Consider the following 24208-nt stretch of genomic DNA (forward strand, 5'->3'; position numbering starts at 1 on the left):
AGTGGTATAGTTGGTGCCAATAGTTCTCCAGGCTTTCTGAGAGGCTTTCAAAGATTGTCTTTGGGCATTGGCTGCTTTTTCATTCATTTTCAGTTCAGTCCTTGTACCTCACCATTATTTCCTGTTTGTTAAGCCACTTAACACTGAATTTTATTACACAACAGAATGCACAGTAAAATTTTAATTCTGTAAAAGTTGGAACTTTTGTGTAAAATATAAATAAGAGCAGAATGCAAAGACTTGCAGATTTCAGAAATCGATTTTTTTTTTATTCAACACAGAAGACAATTAAATGTACCATTTTCAGAAAAAAAGCTTATTTTGAATTTGATGGCAGCTGCATGTTCCAAGTTTACCACTGCGCTGCAGCGCCTCTTTTAGCATCAGTTGAAGAGACCAGCTGCTGGAGTTTTGGGAGAGGAGTGTTGTCCCGTTCTTCTCTGATATAAGAGTCTAGTTGCTCCATAGTCCAGAGCCTTCTTTGTCTGATTGTTCATTCATGATGAGCCAAATGTTTTCATTTGAAAGGTCTGCACTGCAGGAAAGTCAGTTCAGCACCCGGACTCGTCTACTATGAAGTCATGTTGTTTTGATAGATGCAGTATTCAGTTTAGCATGGTCTTGCTGAGATATTCTTTGTTTTCTGAAAAAGCTGCAGCTTTTGTTGCTTTGTATTTCACCTTGATGGTGCCTTTCCAGATGTGCAAGCTGTCAGATCCATAGGCACCAATACCACATACCATCAGAGATTCAGGCTTTTGAACTGAGTGCTGATAACAAGCTGGGTGGTGCCTCTTATATTTTGCCCGGAGGACGTGACATCTGAGCTTTCCAAAAAGAATTTCAGATTTGGATTTCTCTGACCGCAGAACAGTTTGCACTTTGCCTCGATCCGTTTGAAAGGAGCTTTGGCCCAGAGACGGTGGTGTTGTTTCAGGATCATTTTTTCACGTATGGCTTCTTTGACCTGTATTTGGCGCAGTGAACTGTGTTCACAGACAGTGATTTCTGCAAGTGTTCCTGAGCTCATGCCAGTTTTTCCAAAGTCCTTACAATTTTAGACCAAGGAACATGATTCTGAAATTGTTTGTGTTTACTTCAGAGAACCTCTGCTTCTCTAACATGCTCTTTTTATTTCTGTTGCCAATTAGCCAAATTAGCTGTAAAATGTTTCTCCAGCTGTTTCCTTTTAGTAGTGCTTACTTTTATAGCCTTTTATTGCCCTCATCTATCAAACTCCAAATGAGATCAGTTTAAACATTTGTTATGTTTTCTCTGTTCTATTATGAATAAAATATGGGTTCATATTTATGCAGCACCCCAACCTTTTAAATTGTTTACAAATCCACTTATTTCCAAATTATTGGATTGATTAAAAAAATCCTAGAAAATAGGATGCATAAGAAACACAATACTGCAAAAGTAAATCACATATTATGAGTAATGTTAAAGAAAATAAGTAGCATCAAGAGCAAAAGTATATAATTGTAAACATTTCATTAAAAGTCACATGCATATTATAATCAGTGCTACATTGTACATTAAGTACTTGTTTCATACTCACATCTACAACACCACTCACTTTTTCTCCTTATTTTTGTTATTTCAGCACTTTCAGACTGAAATTTTGAAGTGAGGTCATTCCATTTGTGTTTCCCATTTTTACTTAATAGATGTGAATACTTTCACCACTGCTTCATGTGGATCCATCCAAAAAAGAAATAAGTCATGAGTTGGCAGGTCCTTGCCAGGTGGGAGCAAGCTGGTGGAGCTGGCATGTGTAACGGTGGGCACTGGACCCAGCCAGTAGAGTAGTGGGGTCAATGGACGCTTACCCACGCCTGGCCATTATGCCGTAATCCTTCCTCGCTTTTCTGGAAAAACTGAATAGCACTAGAATCACTGACTCAATTTTTGGATCTCATTTTCATGACAAAGCGATTGTTCCCCTTTTGCCTCCACTGTTGCTGTTTATAAATGTGGGAAAGCGGGCATATAAAAGGCACTTGCTCAAAGGCCAGTGCAACATCAAGACCTCAGGGGGAAGCACCACCATCACTCATCATCACCAAGGCTATCCCACACAATATATCCAAGATGGGCAGGGTGAGTCAATGCAAAGAGTTTAGTTTTAATGTGCGGGTTCAAAAGTGCATGTGGGAGAGTACAGAGGTTTGCTGCAGATGTTGTTTCCTTATACTCTGTTGTAAATTAAAGGCTCGCTGTTTGTTTGAGCAGCTGTTAGTAGTGTTAACAGTGGCTTTGCTTTAAAATGTCAGAGCTTTCAGACAGGGACCAGGCTTTAGACTGCCTAACAGAGCAAACGTGAAAGGTGGACGAGCACTGAGACTGTTATGCGTTCCCCCCTCAGATCGTCTTCTACGAGGACAAGAACTTCCAGGGCCGTCGCTATGAGTGCGACAGTGACTGCTCAGATTTTCACGCCTACCTGAGCCACTGCAACTCCATTCGGGTGGAGAGTGGAGCCTGGGTGGTGTACGAGAGACCAAACTACATGGGCTACCAGTATGTCTTGAGCAGGGGAGAGTACCCAGAGTATCAGCGCTGGATGGGACTGAACGACCACCTCAGTTCCTGCAAGATGATCCACTTTGTAAGTCAGGTGTTGCCTGCATGCTGCTCTGCTGCAGGTGCACATTTTTTTAGCCTGTCTGTCATTTGTTATTGACTGTGCACTGTGAGCACAGACTGCACGCTCAATGACAAAGAGCTGAAGTCTTCACAATGTTCTCCACAGGTGTGGAGTCTAATTTTTGAATATCTTAAAAGACTGAAGGCACAGCGGGCTCAGGGCATCCCAAAAAAGCATTTAGTATGTGAGATGACATCCAGTCATGTTCATGCTACTGCAGTGCTGTCGATGGAGACCAGCGTGACATCAGTCTCTTTGTATGAGCAGGCTTTGGTCCAGCTGACCCACAGCCTGCAGCCTCTTTAAATCAATGCAGTTAGTAGATGTGTGTGTACAGTTTGGTTCTATTTAGAAAGGCACAAAACAGTGAGCAAACACACACTGCAAACAATGAAGGATTGATTAATGTAAGGTATCTCACTCATTATGGCAAATATACTGAGTATACAGTCCTTCAACAGACTAGTTTACCATGATCATCGAGAGGCAAATTATACACTCAGATACTTGTTTGTTATTTTACTTGCAGCTAGCAAGACAATAAATAAACTTTATATTAAAGTGAACCCCCAAGAGTCAGATGATCCCACTATGAGCAGCACGTGGCGACTGTGGGGAAAAGAAGCGTGCTTCCAATAGAAAGAGACCTCAGGCTTAGGGAGAGACAGCCATGTGCTGTGACCGGCTGAGAGGTGACAGCATCATTAAACACAAGCAAAGACAAATGAAACTAATGAACTACAATTTTAAAAATAATCAATAATTTGGATTAGCTTTTCTCTAAACCGCCACACTGTATCTGACAAACTTCAAATTAGGTGTACGTGTAGTGTATGAATTTTCCAATTAGATGCAATTCTAATCTCCCTGTATCCTCCCTTTCCCTTTTCTTTTCCTTGCACTAACCTCCATCTTCACCTCCTTTCTCCCTCCCTCACTTTCCAGACCAGTGGGACCCAGTACAAGATGCAGCTTTATGAGAAGGCAGACTTTGGCGGCCAGGCCCTGGAGGCCACAGAGGACTGCCCCTCGCTTCTGGAGAAGTTCCGCTGGAGGGAGGTCAACTCCTGTAAGGTCTACGATGGTTGGTGGGTTTTCTACGAGCACTCCAACTACCGTGGACGTCAGTACTTCTTGGAGAAGGGAGAATACCGCAAGCCTGGGGATTGGGGTGCTGCCAGTCCTGCTGTCCAGTCTTTTAGGCGCTTCACTGAATAATTTAAACTCCATCCAAAAATATCAAAAAGACTGTCTGGGCATTATGAGTTAAAATTTTAATTATAACCTTCATCAACCATGTTTGCGATTTTGAACTAAGGTCTCAAAAATAAAACCTGCCAAGTAAGCACAATAATCTTCCTGTGGATTATTTCCATGCATGTTTTGAACCGTTTTACACATAACTAAAGTTTATTCGCTAAAGAAAAAAACAAGCCAGCACCTTCCCTCCTAACTGCACAACGGTGGTTAACACTGTTACCTCACAGCAAGAAGGTCTTGGGTTTGAGTCTCAGCTTTCTGTGTCTCTGTGAGTTAACCCTCTGACAGACTGGTGAACTGTCCAGGTATACCCTGCCTCTCGCCCTGTGACAGGTGGGACACGCTGTCACGGCAAATCTCTCCAACCTTTATTTAACAACACAATTTATTTAAAATGACAGACAAAAAATAATCAAACAAACAAAAACAGGAAACATCTAAAAACATTTCAAGCATCCACTGATGAAATGCTGCCACCTGGTGGTGAAAGTTATAGTTTAAAAACCCGCCCGTCCATTCAAGTTTTCAAATTCAAATTTCGGCTGGACTTCTGTGTCACAGAGGTTTGCACCATTAGGTGGAGTATAGAGCTAGTGTAGCCTCGAGTCTGCCCAGTAGGAGATCATCACTTCATAACAATCTATCAAACTGGTGCAACATGCAAATTTCAGCAATATATAAAAAATAAAAAATACTTCAAAATATTTTACTCACCAGAAGCACAGACTTCTAGCAGGCTGTTAAAGTCGTATTATATTTCAATTCAATTCAATTTTATTTATATAGCGCCAAATCACAACAACAGTCGCCTCAAGGTGCTTTATATTGCACAGTAGATCGTACAATAATAGATACAGAGAAAAACCCAACAATCATATGACCCCTTATGAGCAAGCACTTTGGCGACAGTGGGAAGGAAAAACTCCCTTTTAACAGGAAGAAACCTCCGGCAGAACCAGGCTCAGGGAGGGGCGGGGCCATCTGCTGCGACCAGTTGGGGTGAGAGAAGGAAGACAGGATAAAGACTTGACAGAAGTCCACTTTCAAGTATAAGTGCACTGAAAAGGCTTCTCAAGGCAAAGACTGGAATTAGTTGGGCTGACAGCTAGCAGCTATGGGCAAGTCAGTCACAGCCACAGCCTTGAAACCCCTTAAATTATATAAGGGGTCTGTATAGTTAAAGGAAGAAATAAGTTATAAAGACAAAACATATCTCTGGAACAGGTTGTAGAAATGTTTATTTCTGCTGTAAAGTTGAACATTATAATATGGGAGTCTCTGCCTCGAGTGGCCACTAGAGGAACTACAGTTTCGGGCACTTCTGCTTCGGCACCCTGGAGGTTACTGCTCGGTCAATATGAGAGGTTTTCTTATATAATTATGAAAATTACAGTAGGAAGCAGGCACTTGTCTGGACCCTTCAACAGACTTGACATAAGTCCACCCTTTGGTACTTTATTTTGGAAATACTCAAGGCTGATTCAGCCCAGCATGAGTTTGAGGTCCACAGTGACAGGCTGAGGGTTCCAGTGAGTCCCAAAAGAGAAACAGTTGCCTCCTCCACCTATCAAGAGCAGCTCTGGATCTTCTGAGTCCGTCACCTCAGAGCAAAATGAGTGGAGCATCAGAGGCCAGGGCACTGAGGTCTACACATGACAGAACATACATTAGTAATTAACATCGGATAATTCAGTTCTGCTTTTTCCTCACAGAAGTGGAACAGTGCCAGTTTTTAAGCAACAAACCTGGAGGCTTTAAGGCCTGAGGTCGATGAAGAACATTGGTTGGTGCTAGATTTCCTTTAGAATAACTGTAAGTGCAATAAATGATCACTAACCGTGTCCAGACTGTACTCCATGCTGCTGCACGTGGTGATGTTGATCACAACAACGCCTGGCACGCCGTCTGAATGCAGCCAGACTCCACCTACCACAACCAGCTTCTCACCACTCACATGGGCACAGTGAGAGTATCTAAAACAAAGCACACAATGAAAATTTCATCAAAGAGTTTCTTAGCAGAAACTTGGAGTTTGGTTATGGTGTCTGAGGCACAACAGACCTGGGTACAGGAGGGGGCCGCACATCTATTCTCTCCCAGCAGAAGCCTCTTTCAGTTGGTGTCAGGATTACCGTGTCACCCAGGGGCACTCCTGCTCTGCTCAGCCCTCCAAACACCACACCACCACCTTTATATGAGCATGCAGAGTGAGAGTGACGAGCCTCTGGTGCTACGCCCTCTACTGGGATCTGTAAATGACACCCAGTGGCCATGTATGAGTCATGTGCACGTTATGTTCCTGCTCCATACTTGTATTCTTGAAATCTACTAAATGACTCCTTACATATCTAATATGTAGAGGTTTATATGCATACGGGCCCTGTGTGATGTGATAATAAACTTGTGCGTGCAACATTAAGAATCTGGGTTTAAAATTGTAACAACAAGCAAACCTCAGTCCAGTGCTGCTGGTCGACACTCAGGAAGTATCCGTCACCCAAAACGGCCCCTGATTGGTTCTTTCCACCAAACACAAACACAAACTCTCTGCCTGCAGAGATTTGACAGGGATTCAGTGTGTAATGAAAAAGCAGGGATGGGATAAAAGAGTGGCAGAGAGAAGGTGAAGCAACGATGTGAGAAAAGCATAAAGCAAAAGAAGAAATGGAATGAAAAAAGAGAAAAAGAAAGAAAAAGCTACAAACAGGAAGAGAAAAAAGAAAGAGTGTAAGGCAAAAGGATCCTACAAGACTTCCTGTTTTCCCTCACCTCTGTGTCTGGTTAGGGTAGCAGAGTGCCTCCATCTTGGCGGTGGTGGACTGCCTGTACACATCATCTCCTCCATACAAAGCTTCGGTGCATCTTGGCCCCCTGACTCCAGAGCACCAGGTGCACCACAGAGGCTAAAGGTCATTTTGAAAAGGCTTCTGACCGGGTTGAGTGGAGAGGAGCGACCTCCAAATACCACAGCACCCACTCCAGGTATAGGGGTAACTGTGTGGTAGAGTCGCACACCTGGGATAAGTGAAGGGAAAATTACTAACTTTTCCTGGCTAAATCAAGACTGGCTGCCCCTCCCCCCAAAGAAAGAACCCCTCACCAATATCTGCTGATGGCTCCACACTGACAGACCTCCAGCCTTCCTGTTCTCTGAGCAGGAGTCTGATCGCTGCTCCTCTGCCTCCTCTGCTGGAGCCTCCTGTTAGCAGGACCCACCCTGGCCTCACTGACACAGAAGCCATTCCCAGCCCCTCCACACATACCGGTGTGGTCCGAACACTCAGGGCTGTTGTGCTCCAAGAAGGGCCAACAGATGGCACAGGAGATTCTAAAGCAACAACACAACTTCAACATGCATACAGAACGTCCCATTTCAAATGCTTGTTAGTGTCAAGTCGAGGAGTGGAAAGTGAAAGCTACCTGGAGCTCGAGGGAGTAAAGCCTGTGCTATCAAAGAGCCTCGAGATGCAGTAAGGATGAAGTAATGGGAACATTTCTGGTGCCACTCCTGAGAGCAGACAGGTGAGGAGTCAGTGTTAGAATGTACACTATGCCCACAGGTTAGACGAATTAACACTAACATGAAATTAAGCAGATTTTTTTTTAAATCACTCACTTTTCATTATTTATTGTCATCATTTATTGTATATCATTTTGTATGTGTACAGTTGGCCATTTTTACATTGCATTTGAAATTAACTGCCCCTTAAAAATTATTATTCCCTTTATGATGCTAGCTAGATACGGAAGTACCGCAACTGCAACTTATGGACACCTGCAGTCGTTCCGGTGTTGTGCCAAAAAATAAAATGATGTTTTATATCTTCTTTATTTGAACTAACACCAAATTTTATCAAGTTCATTTGTAACTTTTCCATAAAGCTCTTCTTCTACAATCATTGAATGATTTTGATGTTAGCTACTGTGTTGACTGTTTTACTCTTTGTTTAATAGCAGGTTCAAAGATACTTATATTACAAATGATGAAGGTAAAAAGTAAGTGGTAAGTGAGAGACAAAATAAAAGATGGGTGTAGCTTTCAGGACTGCAGAGTGAAGCCAGTGTGAAAGTGCCCGGGTTCAAAACCAGAGCATTTTATGGTGAGGTGAAAGAATGAACCAATGCTCCAGCATGCCGTCCATAAGGTTTCCCAAAAACCACAGAGAGTGGGCCAGACTGGACACACTCTCCCCTCATAGTTGGAAACTGTGTGGCTGTAGAGTCAAATAATCCTAACATCTTCATTGTGTGCACTCCTCCCCACAGAGGCTGACACTCAACTACAAACACAGATCGCTTCTTGAATAAGCACTGTGGTTTTCAGCTGTACTAACATTAATTGGAAAAGAGGTTTTCTAAAGGTCACAACAATAAATAAACTTTCAGCAGCGGTTTAGTGATAAATGACAAAATGTGTAATCCAAACCAATTCAAGTGAGCTCTTCTGATCAGTAGTGCACACTTTTATAGAAGATGCAACGCTGAGACCCAGCTGACCTCATATTCATCAAAAGGCTCCAGGCTCTCCAATCTGCATCTCTCCTCCTCAGGGACCAGCCCGAAGAGGAAATTATTCATATCCAGGCACACACACTCCTCCCAGCCCTGGAGACAAAGATGCCATATATTTAACTGAGCAGGACTGGACACATTTAAACTTCATGATATGTATTCATGGGATTAACCTTCACAGGAGGAACAGGGACGTTTTGAATATGCCTCGACTGTTTTTATTCAATTGGTACCTGGGTCTGAGGTATGTTTCATTGAGATTGTGCTTGTTCAAAAGACTGAAAAGATACAGGAAGTGTCTTGTGTATAGCTTGTGTACTGACCTTGTCCAGGAAGCGGTGCCTTTGTGCGGCGGTGTCTGGGTATTGTTGAAGTGCATGCAGAGTTGAATTGAGTTTCTGGAAATGCTCCTGCATGATCTGACCAAAGGGATCGTGCGGATGGATCTGCTCATACATAACAAAGAGAGACTGTGGCAGGAGTTTTGCTGCCCAACCAATGATGGCATCAGACCTGAAAGACACACAACATCCAACGGCTTTAAATGTGATTTGCTTTGATCATAAATTCTCAGTTTTTGCTACATATTGCCATCATCTAACTAGCGTTACACGCCCAAGTGTATGCAAATTCATCTCTAGTTCACATTTTATACATTACTGTACCATTGTGTTTCCATGTAGGTGAGCACCACTTCAGAAAGAATCAGGGTAGGGGCAGCCCAGTCCAGCCCAGCTACACGCAGAGCCTCTTCCACCTTGGACTCCTCTCTAACATCCACTCCTAACAGACGGTACTGACTGCTGGACACATAAACAGGTCCTGAAGAAACACAAGCAGCCATTCACCAAACTAAACTATGCCATGCTAACCTCTTACATCTTTTACATGACAAATAATTTTTTTAAACCACTAACAGGAAAAAAAAGACAAACCTGTAAGTGACGGTGACTGGGAGTCTATCATCCCCCTTAGTGTTATATTAGAAGTGATGAGGGCAGCCTTGCGCTGAGAGACATCAGGAAAATCTACCTCAAACACAACAGCCCCGCTCAGAGCTCCATCTCCACGTAGGCGGAAATACAAAGAGTCGAAGCCCGCACCCAAAGACAAGATCTAAACCAGGGAAGTGAGGTTGAAAAATAAAGACACCAAACAGAATGGAAACCTATACAAAAGATGGGAACATTTGGTAACATGGAAGATGATGGTAGCCTTAAAGAGAAAAAGCTTTTTAAACATTAAGTCAGTGAAGTTTGAGCATTTTTAAATCATATTTGACTCAGATTCTATAGACACTTTTTGTTTTCCTTTGATCAGTGAAATGACCACTACTCTGGATAATGATTTAAAATAACTGCCCTAATAAGTGCCAAGACGTATTACATGATGGCTGCTAAGTGACCTGCTTCCAGAAAGACTGACTGGACGATACGCTGACAGCTTACCTGTCTTTCAGGGCATTTTTCTGTAATCTGAAGGAATTTCCTCACACAGTGGTCCACAGCTTTCCAGCGCACATAATAGCCCCTGAAACATCCAAAGAAACTTTAATTTGCACAAGACATTTTTACCCAGTACCCACCTGCCAGCTACATACATACATGTGGTGTGCATCACCTCCCCTGCACATGAGAGTAATTCTATTGCTGCTGCTTACTGTATAAATTTTGTTTATAGAGTAAACCATCACCACACACATCCGAGGTGCATGAAAGAAGAGAAAACAATATCTGACCTGTTGATGAGCGGCGCTCTCCTGGCCACTTTGTACACAAAGTGTTGAAGGAAGGCATCTTTGAAGTAGCCCTGTGCTGCAGCAGACACTTTGCTCACCACACTGCTGTCATTGGTTCCCTGTACCTGATTTAAGGAACAACAAAGAACCAGCAGAAATAAATCTCCCAAAACACAGTGCAAGACTTTTTAAGACCTTTAATTATCTTCTTTCTTATCCTTCCATAGAAGGATGTCACATATACATACAAATGTTGCATATACTCATATCATTATTTTAAAGTATGCACATGTGCAATGAGACTACTGTTACAGGGGTGGATTCTCAAATTAAACACGGCCACAGATTCAAATAATGAGGTTAGCGCATGCATGAGAAGTCCCTAAAGTTTAAGGTAAATATGGCTTATTTTTAACTGTTAAACATGCAAAGCTAGTCTAGGGTTCAAGAAACACACAGAGCTGTACTGTGATACATCTTATTCTATTACATATGTACTAGTAACCATCTGGCATGTAGTGCTGTAATAGGCAGAGACTGAGCTCATTTTTAATATCTCCTTACACATCTAATATTTTTTGAATACAACTGCAATATTGTGGTTCAAACATCAGCAGAACAATATAATTGACATCGTGTAGTTCATAATATAGTAGAGCTAAAGTAAACAGTGGTGTGTTTACACATAACACTGTTAAGTACTGTGAATAGTGAACACTTACGGCGGTGTCCCTCCCCTTCTTCTGCGCTTTTCTGTTTGTTGCTGGCATAGTGGCGGCAAGTTATCGCATAACGTCACAATAAAACACCTCCACGTTTCCCATAATGTCTTAAATAAAAACAGACCGACACATTTGTGTGCCTGCACAGCAGCGCACCGGTGAAAACAAGTCAAACATCCTTCACGTGGTATTGACTTCCGAGATATTTCCCAGGATCTCTCCGGCGCCCCCTGCAGCCCGGAGGCTGCAACAGAAAACCACGCGGTTAATCACTGAAACTCCATTCAGGAAATGTGTTGGTGTCTGTGCCTCGATTATTATGATTATGAATTTCTGCTAGTTATTGAGCAACTTTTGTCGCCATTAAAACATAAAAATTTGACTAAAAGCTAAAAACCTCGGGTTAATATTAGCAATGACTGCCATATTTTTCTATTTTCAAAAAAGGATTTAAATCTTTGTCGAAAATAAAGGCAATAATTAAATTATACAAGGCTTTGTACATTCATACAATGATAAAAAGTTTAGTCTCTTTTTTTAAATGGACATTCCGGAATTCTATTGTTTGGGAAACCATTTACCAGTTTTTTTAAACTATGTATTAATATTTAAATTTAAATATTAACTTTAGGTAACGCTCCTTAGAGGTTATCAAAAATAATAACCTTCAGAGGAGCTTCTAGAAGGTTGCCAATATATTACCCAAAGAATTCACTACAATAACCCCGTCTACGTTTCCTAGAATACCCTTTAAAGATCGGAAAAAATATAACCAGACGAGAAAGAACGTTTCCAGAGGGGGTGATGTGTTTTCTGAGAATGAATCATTTCTATGAATTTGTCATTCTTACTGTGAGCGGAATTTTGTTCGTCGAACTTGTGTTCTGTGACTCTTATAATTGATCAAAATCTGTATTTTTTCTATATTTGCTATATAAAGACGATGAAAAAAAATCAAAGGATATGCGGCTCTTCTTTTCTTCCCAGAATTGACAATGCGGCACTCAGTGCGCATGCGCCAATTTCCAGGAAGCGTTAACATTTTTTTTTCTTTCACCAGCTGATAGCCAAATTGTCAACAGTTAAGTCAGCGCTACCCGCACGGCTGAAACGACACTATACACGGTAAATAGTCTTATGTTTTCCTCTCAGTACCTCTGTGTTACTTATACGCTCGGCTGGAACGGCTGTGTTTCATTGGGCGTCGAAATGCGAGGCTTTGTTTCAGTTTTGTGTCGTCCGAACCGAATGCTCGGATCGCTGTCCCGCTAGCACATAACCCGAGATAAGGGTTGCTGATCTGATAACAGTCATTGTGGGAGTTGCCTCAACACGAGTACGCCAGGATGTCATCCGTCTGCTCTCTTGTCGTGACGCGTGTCAGCAGGGTGCTGAGGTTAATGTTTCAAATGGAGAAAGTGCTGCAGTGCCGGGGGGAGGGGGAGTTGTTAGCGTCGAGTGTCTGAGGTGGGAGAGAGCAATTAGAGGCGCAGCATCCCCAGTAAACTCCAGATCAAATGGGCCGCTATTTTCCCCACACATCTCTTATTCAGTGAACGCAGCAGCATTTGAAGGTTGGTACATATTGTGCAATGCAGTTAGGATTTAAACAGGTGCTGGATTGTATGCGAGACCTCCATCCCTCCTATGAGGCTTAAATCTTTAGAACTTATTTCTGGATCGGCTTGGATTTCCGTTTCATGAGGTAAGGCGTGATCACATTCAGAGGTAGTACACGTGAGACATTACAGTCGCAATTAAAACTTGTGGTTTTGCTTGATCGCATAGAAAACTTCTAATCTTTAGAAAGTATGGATCCGCCGGGAGAAGATTTGTTACCTTGAGGAAGAAGGATATGTGTATATAGGGCAGACAGTGTGTAATCTTGAACCGAAACAAAACCCTTCTGGCTTTTTCACACAGACCAAACACGACTAGGACAGAGGTGAAGACGTAGTCAGTGACACGTGACTCTCGGTCTGTTTTGGGAAGCAGCACAAGTGACCAAAAGCACCTGTCTCCACTCAGGGAGGAGGCCCAGCCCCCCTGCTGTCTCTGGTCAGTATGAGCTCCAGAGGGAGCGGAGGCCGCTCCAACGGCACACTAACGCAGACCAAGATTTGCCAGTTCAAGTTGGTGCTGCTGGGGGACATGGCTGTGGGCAAGTCCAGTCTGGTGCTGCGTTTCGTCAAAGGGCAGTTTGATGAGTTCCAAGAGACCACCATAGGAGGTAAGAACTGGGAGAACTCCTAATCAGGTGATTGATGATGGGGGGGGGGATTTAAGAACCCCATAATGATCTATCACGCTTCTTTTTTATGTCCAGCTGCATTCCTGGCACAGTCGGTGTGTCTTGATGATACCACTGTGAAGTTTGAGATCTGGGACACTGCAGGACAGGAGCGATACCACAGCCTGGCTCCCATGTACTATCGTGGCGCTCAGGCTGCTATTGTTGTCTTTGACATCACCAAGCCGGTACGTAGAAATATTTCCTAATTTCAGTAGGTCTTGGCTGCACTGATATTTGTTCTAAAATGTTGGACTGCTGCCTACAGGTATTTTTCAACATTCACAATTCATTTCATTTAGCTAAGTCAATCATGTAAAGATTCTCACTGAAAGACAGATGTAGAAACACATAAATGTCTCCGACAGCCTAATATCAGTATTAACCTGGAAACTCCTTGAGTTCTTTCCTTTCCTCTTTTTTTTTTTGTCGTCCCACATTCTCTACATCATTAGACATGGATATATTTGGTATCATTGAAATTCAGAAAGTTAGGTGTGACTATGAAGGTAGAGTAGGCCATCTGATAACTGGAAGGAGGTGGTTCAATCTCCAGCTCCCATGATTCCAGAGCTACAGTTGGAAGATAACTTCAGGTGAACTTCAGGGTTCACCTGAAGTTATCTTCTCTATGATCGTTGGATTTTTCTCTGTATCTATTATTGTAGGATCTACTGTACAATATAAAACGCCTCGAGGCGACTGTTGTTGTGATTTGGCGCTGTATAAATAAAATTGAATTGAATTGAATTGAACCCCTGGGTTTTGAATTATGAAGGTGGTACTGAGTTAAATCGCCATGGTAACTTGTGCTTCACATCTGTATATTCAAGATAAGACATTTGGCACATGCAAAACCACCACCTACTGATGAATGTCTCTGGGAAATAGTGTCACCATTCCTGGAAGAGCCCCTAAGCCCAGTGTGAAGCTTCAACAAGGAATAAAGATTCTTGAGTGCAATGTGAATGATAGAAACTTTGAACCTTGCATCCAGTTCGTGTACTGGCTGATGTTGAAACAGAAATTTACATTTTGGTCTACTTAATGGTTTACAACGTGTTTTTATATTTGTCCTGTGTGACAGTGTAAATCCACCGTCTGGCTGGGCCTTTCTGTGTGGCGTTAGCAGCTCCTTCCCGTGTCTGTGTACTCACAGTTTGAGTCTGATCTTCTTGTGTTGTCATGATGGCCATTGATACTGTAAGGTCTATGAAGTGACAGTCGAAATGTTTTCCCAGCTTTCCTTAATTGAGTTTTTATTTTTATGACCACTCAAATCATGTGTCACAACAAATATATTACATTCAACATGTATTTTATGTTCGACCACTTCATATTTTTTATGTTTATTAAATTAGATTTTATGTATACAACACTCATTCACAATAACAGTGCACAAGGATGATAATATCCGTTGAGCAAGTACTTGGTGACAGCGGGGAGGAAAAACTGTTTAAACAGGAACAGATCTCTTACAGGACCATGCTTAAGGCAGATGCCCAAAGCTTCCTAACTGGTTCTGGTGGTGATGGGGAAAGGGAAGGCAGAAAAAGAGAATATAGAGAGACGTTAAAATTTGCTCTTTTATTTGTAAAATATCTCACGGGACCTGTCCATGTTGCAACTGGTTTATGTGCTGTAAGCGACACACACCTCTTTCTTGGATGGACTAATTAGGCCAATGACCACCTTTGTGGGATTACTTAGCCTGACTGCCTGTGTTAGACTCTGCAAATGCAAGTAAAGAAAATCCTGGGCACGCTGAGCAGGAGAAGGAAAGTGCTGTAGAAATTCCACTTCCCAGGTAGGAATATCAGCTGTCTACAGTTATGCATATTTGTGTAAATAGCAATTCTGAAATCTATCAAAGCATAAATGGAAAACATTTTTGATGTCACACATCTTCAATGTTAGTTGTGACTTTGGGTTCACCTAGTTCTTTTATTGAAATTAACTGATTGTGTACTTACCCATATTATACTCAAGACATTGATTTTTTTTTTTATTATTATTTACTGTCTTCAGACTTTTACATTTTAACAAGTAACTTTCAGCGGTGCTATTTCTGTCAGTACCTCAGTCATGCTTCCAACACAGAGGCTTAGAACTTACTGACGTTTCATTTGAATGTCGCACTTTAGAAAGAAGTTATTACATTATACTGCCCAGCTCCATTATTTGCATCAGCTCAAAGGTGAAAAGTTAATCTCAGAGCTGATAAATAAATGCTTTTAACGATGCAGTATTCATGCCCAACATGCATCATATTTGCTTGGTATCTCCGTGGTAGTTTATCTGACCTTGGTTCTGTGTTTGTGCAGGAGACGTTTGAGAGAGCCAAGGCCTGGGTGAAGGAGCTGCAGAGGCAGGCCAGTCCTAACATTGTTATTGCCCTGGCTGGAAACAAGGCTGACCTGGCCGAGAAGAGACTGGTGGAGTATGAGGTAACGCACCCCTGTTGGTCCAAATTAAATCATAACCAATTTACTTCCTGAAGACAGAAGCAGTCCTATGGATAGAAGCACCTTGTTAATGAAAGAGGTCAGAGGCCACAGTTGTTGGAGCTGACAGACTATTAAGATTCACATCTTCAGCCTTGAAGCCGTTAGCTGTAACTGCTAGCCTGAAGCAGAAATATGAGGCTGCAAAGGGAACACACTTGCAATTCATAACTGTAACAAAATAGTCCTCAGTGAATCTTTTGCTTTAATTATCTCACAGCATGAATAAAAAACCCCAACCATGCTTGTTGCAGCAGTATAGGCTACTTCTGTTGGATTTTAATGCTGTGGGAAATGCTTTCTGGTCTGACTTTGGCCCACAATACTAGTCAGCTATGGTTTGAATGTGTAAGTGCTGTCACTGACCTTTTGGATCCCGGTACAGCCACACTTATATTGTCTGAATCCACTAGAACACCTTTGGGATGTACTGTATATGCGTGTACATACAGAAGCTTCCGTTGGAGCTACACACTGTGGCGACCTCTTGTGACAGGAGAGTAGCTGAAAGTGGCTTTGTAACAGTGATGTCAGCATGGAGCAGAATATCAGAGGAAGGTGGTTTCCATGACACCAAGAACTGAGCTCAATAAGAGGAGCCATCCAATTTTAGTTTATAATGGTAAACTGTATGTAAAAGGGTACTCGCCATCCACTGGTCCGTATTACAAAGCTTCAGACCTTACATTCTGGCTTACACTACACTATGCTGTGTTTGGTTTGTTTTCAAAATGATTATATGTGGAGCAGAACCACGGACAAAATTATATGTTAATGCTAGTAAGCTTGGTTAGCAAGCAGCATTCAGACTGTATTAGTCCATTATGCCTCCTTAAGGCTACTTAAAATTAGAGATGGCACGATACCACTTATGTCCGAATCGGTCGGATGTGACTTTTTTTTTATATGTGATGCTGAATTACAGTCATGATTTGTGAATAGAAAACAGTTTAGTTCCTTTCAGCTGCAGGTTTTAGCATTTGTACTAGTAGTTTTTTTTTATACTGTGTAATAATTTGATCTTTTCATATGCTGAATGGTGAAGGAAGCCCAGACATATACCGATAGTGATATCATAAATTTGGATATCTGCCGATACCGACATGAATCCAATATAGTCTATTTTATAAGCAATAAAACTGTTTGGGTTTTTTTGTTTTTTCGAACAACAGACCTGTTTAGCCTCCAACAGTTTTTATTTTTTTCAAAGTAAAACTTGAGTCTATCCATTGTATGTTCAGACTTAGCAATGACAACGCACAGACGTCTGAGCTCCATATATCGGTTAAGCTTAACATAGAAATGCTTTGCAGACATTCAGAGATGAACTTACACACTTGCTTTCCCTCTCGGGGGTAGCTTGCTCGGAGATGAAATGCCGGTTTGGCAGCACGTAGCGAGGCTCCAGATGCTTTCAGTAGTGAAGTTACTCCAGTCCGCCGACAGGTCTCGCAGCAACAGCCGCACTATCACGTGACGCGTACTGCTCCGACATGCTGAAGTCACTACCTGGGTTATGCCATATCGCGAGTTTTGTGAGGTGCTGTTTTTGATACTTAATGGATCGGATTAGTTTTTTTTTTATTTCTCCCCGATATCCGATCCAGTAATTTAGGTCAGGATTGGATATTAGGTCAGGTCCTGTATATCGGATTGGTCGGATGTGACTTCTTTTTTTTTTTGTATGTGATGCTGAATTACAATCACGATAACTGCTTGCTATTTGTGAATAGAAAACAGTTTCAGCTACAGGTTTTAGCATTTGTGCTAGTAGTTTTTTTAATACTGTGTAATAATTTGATCTTTTCATATGCTGAATGGTAAAGGAAGCCCAGACATATGCCGAAGACACTGGTTTGCTTTTTATGGAAACCTCTGCAAAGACAGCCATGAACGTCAATGAGCTGTTCCTGGCCATTGGTGAGTGTTATTGTGTTTTATATAAGAATAATTTCTTTCACAGAAGAGACTAATAGACGTCAGGAGTCCTGCCTCGTGAATTATATGCTTGTCACAGTCTAAATACACCTCTTCTCTTTAATCTAGCAAAAAAGATGCCAAAAACAGACACCCAAAACCCAACGCATGCAGCCCGACATCGGGGAGTCAACCTCCAGGACCCAGATGCTCATTCCACCCGAGCCTGCTGTGGAGGGAACTAGACTTCCACACCTCCCTACCACCTGTATTCTACCATCCACACCACCACAGCCCTACAATCATCTCGTCTCTTTCAATCAACTTACAGGGGGTGAGCCTTTACTCTGCATTCATCTTCCTGTTCAAGCAGAGAGAATAAGAGGAGAGGAAGAACCAAAAAAGCAAGCAGAGATGGAGGACAGAGACAGCGTTTCACACGTGTCTGTTGACCAACAACTCTGATTCCACATTTGGAAAGACACGGTATAGAGAAGACTGAGATTAAGAGGAATGTGGAAGATGGTGGCAAGCCTGTTCTAGTATTTAGCACTAATTGTGAAATTTCTTTCGTGTTCACTCTGCCTTGCATCATTTTCAGTCACAGCCCCGATTGGCACAAACTGAGCAGCACATGTTGCCGAGTGTCCCGAAAGGAGAAAAAAGGGCCGAGGCATTAAAAGAGCCACCCCCCACCCCCGAGCTTGCAGCTGCTTGCTTTTCCCCTCTAATAAGAACCTTCTGTGAATAAATACCAAATTGAACCCCGGGAATGAGTTTGAACCCCTCTCTGTCCTGCCCGACCCTCCTGTGGCTCAGTTTGTCTGACACAAGTCAATTCGTACTTATTTAATGTTCAATGTTCCTACTTCTCTTGGCTGCAGACTGATAAGCTTCAGCATCTCTGATTCCTCCCTTATTTAGTCTAAATGGTAACCCAAAAAGTTAAGACATGAAGTAAACATTTCAACTTCTGACAAGTTCTGAATTAGTGAAACTTGCTTTGCAAGTCTGAGAATTATTTATTGAAAGATTGAGGTACATTCAGTTAGTGTGAATAAGCTTGCTGTAGCTCTTTACAGCAGTAATATACACTGGATGTGAAGTGTATAACTATGACATGGACAGGGTTACTAAATCGTTATTCTGATTGGCATCTATAGCTTTCCATCTGGAAATGGTGTTCCCAAATGTCAAGGAATTGCTTAAATTCCATTGTCCTCCCTGTTTGGTTTAGACTATGAGGCTTGTAATAAACCTCCTTGGTCTGGAGTATATCTGCACATGTTGTGTTCAGCTTAAATGGCATAACTGTTTCCTTTACCTTACTAGAATGAGCTGTGTGCTCAGTGGCTGTCAAAGGCTTGGCTGAAGAAAATGAGGAAAGAATAGATAAAAATACACACAAAAAAACAGAAGTGCCTACTCCCCGTTTTCTTTCTGTCAATCATGTTTGGGGCTTTCTTTGAGTGTGTGCTTTGCAGACAAGGCGCAAGACTACTCCCTGACGTTGGTTTGCACCATAAACCAAAAACCTGGCACCCCGTCATTAGGCTATACTGTACTGGCTCTTTGTATGGATGTAGAGATCCTGTCGAATACACTGTATGTTAAATATTGTCTTAATTTCACTGAGAATGTTTGTTGACTTTTAGCAGAGCACACTTGTGAACCTGGAATGGATCATTTAAAGGACTCTGATCAATGTTATAAATCAGTGGGATTTAAACACACATCTGTGTCCAGAGAAATCTTTTCTTCGGCTTTATTTTCACATCCAAGCATTTTGATGAGAAAAACTGAATTCTCATTAAAACAATTTTCAAATAGTATACAAATGGAAGGCTTAAAAAAAAAAAAAAGAAGTGCCGTTCCTCTCAACACTAACAGCTCATTACATACAAGAAACGGCATCCACTGTCATTGTTCAGTGTTTTAACGTAGATTCAGTGGTCTGTACGAGTAAGATGACAAGTAATTAAAACAAAGACTTGCTTTTTCCATCAGCACCTACGGTATGTAAGTGTTCAATAAAGCTGTGAAGTCATTATTTCTGTTTAAAAAAAAAAAAAAAAAAAAAAAAACTGTTCTCATCTTTCTGGCCTCTTTAATCATCTTGAAATTACAATGTCAGAAAAAAAAAGTGTTCTAAAAAATCTGGTTGGATTAAAATACATAAAAATCATGTTTAAACAACGAAACATTTTGATGGGTATAATTTCTGTGGAAACTGAATCCAGAAACTAATTCTTTGCTTGTGTACAGTCCACCTTTACGGGCATTTTAACAAAGCCATGCCTCTGCTTTGAACAGCTCGTGTGAGTAGCTGCAGGTACATAAATTAATGAATATAAACTAATGGAGAAGTTTACACTGCCTCTCTGACTATCCCTCACACTCGTCATCCTCCGCTGCTGTATAGATCACCTGGTTTCTGCGTTTGATTCTTGGAGTTGGGCCTCTGCTGCCAGCGTCCCCACTCTCAATGCTGGTTCGTTTTAGGATGCGTGCAGCTGTGACGTCCTCATCGTCGCCGCTGCCCTGTCCTGCCCTGTCTGCTCCAAACTGAGCGTGAGCTGGGGTAGAGTGGGAAGGAGGTGGCAGGTTCATGAGGTCGGGCAGAGGAGGGGGCGAGACGCTGCATTTGGGCTCGGGTAGAACCATACGGCTGGGTGTGTGGATTTCACCTGCTTTCGCATCAAAAAGCTTGTCCCCTTTCACCTCTGCTTTCAGCTCCTCCTCCTCCTCCCCCTCCTCCCACTCGTCTTCTATGGTGATCTCATCTGGATTAAATGAACCTGACAATCCTGAAGTATCGGTTGGATACTCGCTGGGCTCGTCAGTACTTCCCAAACTATCTTCATCTTCGTCATCCTCTCCTCCAGTACTGCCCTGAACTCTCGCCACCTCATCTTCTCCCCGCCCGACCTGTGCATAGATGTCTGTGAGACCCAACTTGGCGCAAAGCTCGGTGGTCTGAGGGTTGGTGTTGTAGCTCGGGGTAGCCTGAGGATGGGGCTTGTTGGGGTTGTAGGATGGCACCGTTGGACTGAAGTTGTCTGGAATGCCAAGCTCCCCGCTCAGATCCTCCACCACCTGCATCATAGTGGCTTCTGAAGCGCTGAAGTCCCACCTGATGGGTGTATGCAATCCAACATTATAAAAGAAAGTGAACAAAAACCGCTCAGTCATAATGACCTTTGCTTCAAGCATCTGAAGCAAAGGTCAGCAGAAATGACAAAATAAAAGTTCTGTTGGGTGGTGGTGTCACTGAAGTCATGCAACTGTGGTGTAGTTGGTGCTGGGTTCAGACTACATTATATTTCTGCCTGTCCATTATTAGGCTCCACTATACCGTCTCCCTGTATGGATGCAAAGACACTATGTAAAGTATTGTTTTGGCTTCACTGAAAACGTGCGTTGAGCTGATTTAAGCAAATATTGGTGTCCAGAGAAATCTTTCCTTCTGCTTTATTTTCATTACTGTCTACACATACAAATGTATTTTTATGAATAAGCAGTGTGACACACTTCAAATTGCTCCCCGCTCAGTTGTGCTTGCTGGCTTTGGGAAGAAGGAAAAGAATGAAAACCAACAGCTGAAGCAGTGAGTTTCATACTTCCTCTCTAACTTTCACAGGTCTAACTAGCTACACCAGCAACTTCATTCTTGTTCTGTCTTGAGGTTGTAGACAGCTGAGTAGTTTAAAAAAATTCCAGTGACTAGCTATAGTGCTCCTATTGGTTATTAGCATTTTGCTTGCGCTTCAAAAAAAAAAAGTGGCATTAATTTGTGGAGAACATGCTGCCAAACAAAACATGCAAATATCAAACTTGTTTTTCCCATAGAGCTTATTTTTGTTGCTTATTTCACCAAGGCAACACGGGTGGTGATAACATCCTACACAAAAAGGCCTTCCCTGAGCTCGAGTTTCCTTTTACACCTAGAGCTCAGGGAAGTTACAATGCAAAGCTTGTTTTAAGTGCAAGATCCTCTCTTCCAGAGTGACCTTTCCCCTGCTGCATGACACTGGCTCTATGTTCAAGCTAATGTTTGAGTTCTGGGAGACTGATGTTGTTGAAATCATGCATGCACAAGCTAACTCGGCTTTTACAGGCTTTGTTACTTTTATGTCTATACGTGTGTACCGTTCATGCAAGCCATTATTCTCTGGGGGGTTCCAGGGGTGAGGAGTGGTCCTCTGTAGAGTGTTGGTAGCCTTGAGAATAGCAAGCCACTCTGGATCATACTCAATACCCTCAGATGAACCTGGTCTTTCTGGAATATCCACAATCTGAAAAAACAAAAGGTGTTAGCTCACACACTTTAACCCAGACTCTGATCCTAATATATCAATTAAAAAAAAAAAAAGAAAGTTGTCCCACCTGTAAGAATTCCCTGTGGGGCAAACATTTATCCAGAGACAGGAATTTGGTTACGCGTGGTGCACTTTTACCTTTAGGCTGAAAATAAGAAATCACCAAAATGATGGTTAGAACGATTTAAACCTTATTAGCAGCAGTAATTCTAACTGAACAACTGTCACTCTCACCGGATGTTGCATAATGGCAGCAAATTTCACATGAAGATGCGCAGAGAACCAATAGTTAGGCTGGAGGTGAGCTAGGAGCTCCTCTGCAGCAGGACTTCCCAGAGAGTTTGACTCCACCTCCGGACGAAGGAATTTCTTCTTTCGTAACAGCTCCTTCGTGCTGCCATAGTAGTAGATTCCACGAGGCCAGTCGTGGCTCATGAAAATGTCTATGGGCATCTGGATCTTAGCAGAAATAATCATGTAAAATTAACATTGTATATTTAGCTAAACAAGTGGACAATCATTTAGAGTTGTGTTTAAGAACTTGCGAGATTTACCTGTTTTAATTTGAAAACCTCGATATTTCTGATGTGGTATGCACTTCGAAGTGTTTCAGGATTATATGGAGGGAATTCATGGTGGCCTTAAAGTGAAAACATTCCGTGTAAATATGATGCATAGCAGTGGAGCCTCAACTATTTGAAAAGCTAAACAAACAAAAACAAATACCCTTCCTGTAGTCATGTGATTTGAAAATGCCAGATAAGCCGCCAATTCTGATCCCTTTGTAGCGAATAACACCAGCATAACCTGGAGACAGGTGATTATATAGGTCAGGCCTGTGGCGAGTCAGACAAGCTGGCAAACAAATTTGGAATCAGTCAGTCTCTACCTAGATAATAAATGTTTGGTGCCACCCAGCCTCCATAAGGGAGCTCTTGCAGGTGATTGGAAGCCTCGTGGTTTCCTCCAATGAAAATGGTCAACACCGGAGCCTTCTTCTCCCCAGAATAATACCTGCAACACGGACAATAATAAAGTTTTAAATATCCTTACTCGTGTCTTTGATTTAAAAAAAAACAAACAAAAACACAACATAAACAAAGAACTTACTTGTAAAAGGTCTGCATGGTTCTGTACTTGGCTGGCACTGCCATGCACTTCAAGTCTCCCTCATTTCGCACTGCCTGGAAGTCTCCACAGCAAAGCAGCAGGTCCACCTTCACCCCTTCCTTCTGCTCCAGATACTCAATTGTCTCATAAATCTTGTCCAGCTCCCCATGGCAACAGCCTTCTACTGCAATTTTCATCCTGTGCAAACAGGTGATCTGACAACGTGCAGAGAAATTCACATTCACACTAAAGGATGGCTTATGTTCTCATCTAAACACCATCGGCCTCTGTGGACACAGTCAAGCCGAGGTCCACGGCCTCCTAAAAGATGATTTGGCAATCTGTAAAGACATACAATGGTGATGATGATTACTTAAACTTAACACACAATTTCGCTAAAGTCTAGTTCTAATATACATTTCAGTTGGGAAAATTATTTTTTTTCACATCTACTTGGATCATAGTTTTAGTTGCCTTTTAATCACACAGTGGAAAGGGACTTTAATAACCTATAATACGGTCTTGGGTGATCTTAAACAGTGCTAATGAATTACCATGTGACTAAAGCTATCCAGGAGCAATCGGGTAGACACCCGTTTAATTTTAGCGTATGAGCAGAGCTCCTGTTGGACTGTCATGTTTCATTTAGCTAGAAACAAATTAAATGAAAGGTATGCGAACTGAAGATGACCCTAGCACCTTTTTTAAGACAATAAAGACTCAATGCACGCTGCACCGGCGGGTAGCCCTTGAATACGTGCAGTAAGTAGTGCACGATGCTTTTTATTTTTTATTTATTTTTAATCTGACAAATGTGTCCCATGCTGCTTTAAAGTATTCTCTACTTCGTATCCTCACACTCAAGCAGGGTAGCTACTAGAAGCTCAGATCCTACGACACAACACGCAACAGCTAGCTAGGCTACGTAATTAAGCGAAACTCGACAGCGTATATGGAGGAAATTTGTTATATAAGAGCAAAGTAAACGAACTGAGTACTTACAGATTTGGGAGTATAATTAACGAGTATTTTGAGCCGGTTTATAGTCCATAAAGTTGCAAACTTGTGCAAAAAAACATGCTTATGTTTGTGGAAGAAACGAACAGAATGAATTTTCCCACCTCGCCTCTACCAAAACGAGCGCATGCGCAATTCTTCATCAAATTCTAGTGACTAGCAGTAG

General features: G+C 42.0%; 4 protein-coding genes across 7 annotated transcripts; 2 read left to right on the top strand and 2 right to left on the bottom strand.

The window, feature by feature from the left end:
- Positions 1 to 2094: 2094 nt before the first annotated feature.
- crygs2 (crystallin, gamma S2) lies at positions 2095 to 3871 on the top strand. Its single transcript, XM_063498327.1, has 3 exons — positions 2095 to 2106; positions 2372 to 2614; positions 3599 to 3871. The coding sequence occupies exons 1-3, from the start codon at positions 2098 to 2100 to the stop codon at positions 3869 to 3871; spliced, it is 525 nt and encodes a 174-aa protein (XP_063354397.1). The 5' UTR covers positions 2095 to 2097.
- A 929-nt stretch (positions 3872 to 4800) lies between these two features.
- On the bottom strand, positions 4801 to 12568 carry lcmt2 (leucine carboxyl methyltransferase 2). The gene is made up of 15 exons (XM_063498314.1): positions 12041 to 12568; positions 10886 to 11129; positions 10164 to 10288; positions 9874 to 9955; positions 9361 to 9541; positions 9091 to 9247; positions 8749 to 8938; positions 8411 to 8518; positions 7334 to 7421; positions 7014 to 7241; positions 6683 to 6928; positions 6367 to 6464; positions 5975 to 6162; positions 5751 to 5886; positions 4801 to 5559 (listed from the first exon to the last, which is right to left on the bottom strand). The coding sequence occupies exons 2-15, from the start codon at positions 10931 to 10933 to the stop codon at positions 5395 to 5397; spliced, it is 2040 nt and encodes a 679-aa protein (XP_063354384.1). The 5' UTR covers positions 10934 to 11129; positions 12041 to 12568; the 3' UTR covers positions 4801 to 5394.
- On the top strand, positions 11883 to 19329 carry rab5b (RAB5B, member RAS oncogene family). Of its 3 annotated transcripts, none has more exons than XM_063498321.1 (6): positions 11884 to 12010; positions 12914 to 13115; positions 13212 to 13363; positions 15500 to 15622; positions 17506 to 17599; positions 17726 to 19329. In XM_063498321.1, exons 2-6 carry the CDS (start codon positions 12950 to 12952, stop codon positions 17839 to 17841), a joined length of 651 nt encoding a protein of 216 aa, XP_063354391.1. In that variant the 5' UTR covers positions 11884 to 12010; positions 12914 to 12949; the 3' UTR covers positions 17842 to 19329. The 3 variants fall into 3 exon arrangements, with proteins under 3 accessions (XP_063354393.1, XP_063354391.1, XP_063354392.1); XM_063498322.1 differs by having other exon boundaries at positions 11885 to 12010; positions 12809 to 13115; XM_063498323.2 differs by lacking the exon at positions 17726 to 19329 and having other exon boundaries at positions 11883 to 12010; positions 16725 to 17599.
- A 107-nt stretch (positions 19330 to 19436) lies between these two features.
- Positions 19437 to 24157, bottom strand: dbr1 (debranching RNA lariats 1). Of its 2 annotated transcripts, none has more exons than XM_063498319.1 (9): positions 24028 to 24157; positions 23026 to 23240; positions 22805 to 22929; positions 22642 to 22722; positions 22470 to 22555; positions 22150 to 22374; positions 21983 to 22060; positions 21746 to 21891; positions 19437 to 20729 (listed from the first exon to the last, which is right to left on the bottom strand). In XM_063498319.1, the coding sequence occupies exons 2-9, from the start codon at positions 23220 to 23222 to the stop codon at positions 19982 to 19984; spliced, it is 1686 nt and encodes a 561-aa protein (XP_063354389.1). In that variant the 5' UTR covers positions 23223 to 23240; positions 24028 to 24157; the 3' UTR covers positions 19437 to 19981. The 2 variants fall into 2 exon arrangements, with proteins under 2 accessions (XP_063354389.1, XP_063354388.1); XM_063498318.1 differs by having other exon boundaries at positions 23026 to 23366.
- Between the last annotated feature and the right edge of the window lie 51 nt (positions 24158 to 24208).

Source organism: Pelmatolapia mariae, linkage group LG16_19 (assembly GCF_036321145.2).
Source record: "Pelmatolapia mariae isolate MD_Pm_ZW linkage group LG16_19, Pm_UMD_F_2, whole genome shotgun sequence".
Classification (NCBI taxonomy): Eukaryota; Metazoa; Chordata; class Actinopteri; order Cichliformes; family Cichlidae; genus Pelmatolapia; species Pelmatolapia mariae.

Bases quoted from the DNA above. Each gene is read 5' to 3' on its own strand.
- crygs2 (XM_063498327.1), top strand. The intron at 2,615-3,598 runs GTAAGTCAGGTG...CTCACTTTCCAG, and splicing joins CCTGCAAGATGATCCACTTT to ACCAGTGGGACCCAGTACAA.
- lcmt2 (XM_063498314.1), bottom strand. From the start codon at position 10,933: ATGCCAGCAACAAACAGAAAAGCGCAGAAGAAGGGGAGGGACACCGCC. The intron at 8,939-9,090 runs GTACAGTAATGT...TGTGTCTTTCAG, and splicing joins ACCTACATGGAAACACAATG to GTCTGATGCCATCATTGGTT. The intron at 6,929-7,013 runs GTGAGGGGTTCT...CACTTATCCCAG, and splicing joins GGAGCCATCAGCAGATATTG to GTGTGCGACTCTACCACACA.
- rab5b (XM_063498321.1), top strand. From the start codon at position 12,950: ATGAGCTCCAGAGGGAGCGGAGGCCGCTCCAACGGCACACTAACGCAG. The intron at 13,116-13,211 runs GTAAGAACTGGG...TTTTATGTCCAG, and splicing joins CCAAGAGACCACCATAGGAG to CTGCATTCCTGGCACAGTCG. The intron at 17,600-17,725 runs GTGAGTGTTATT...TCTTTAATCTAG, and splicing joins TGAGCTGTTCCTGGCCATTG to CAAAAAAGATGCCAAAAACA.
- dbr1 (XM_063498319.1), bottom strand. From the start codon at position 23,222: ATGAAAATTGCAGTAGAAGGCTGTTGCCATGGGGAGCTGGACAAGATT. The intron at 22,375-22,469 runs GTAAATCTCGCA...ATTTCTGCTAAG, and splicing joins AGGTTTTCAAATTAAAACAG to ATCCAGATGCCCATAGACAT. The intron at 20,730-21,745 runs GTACACACGTAT...TACACCCATCAG, and splicing joins AATAATGGCTTGCATGAACG to GTGGGACTTCAGCGCTTCAG.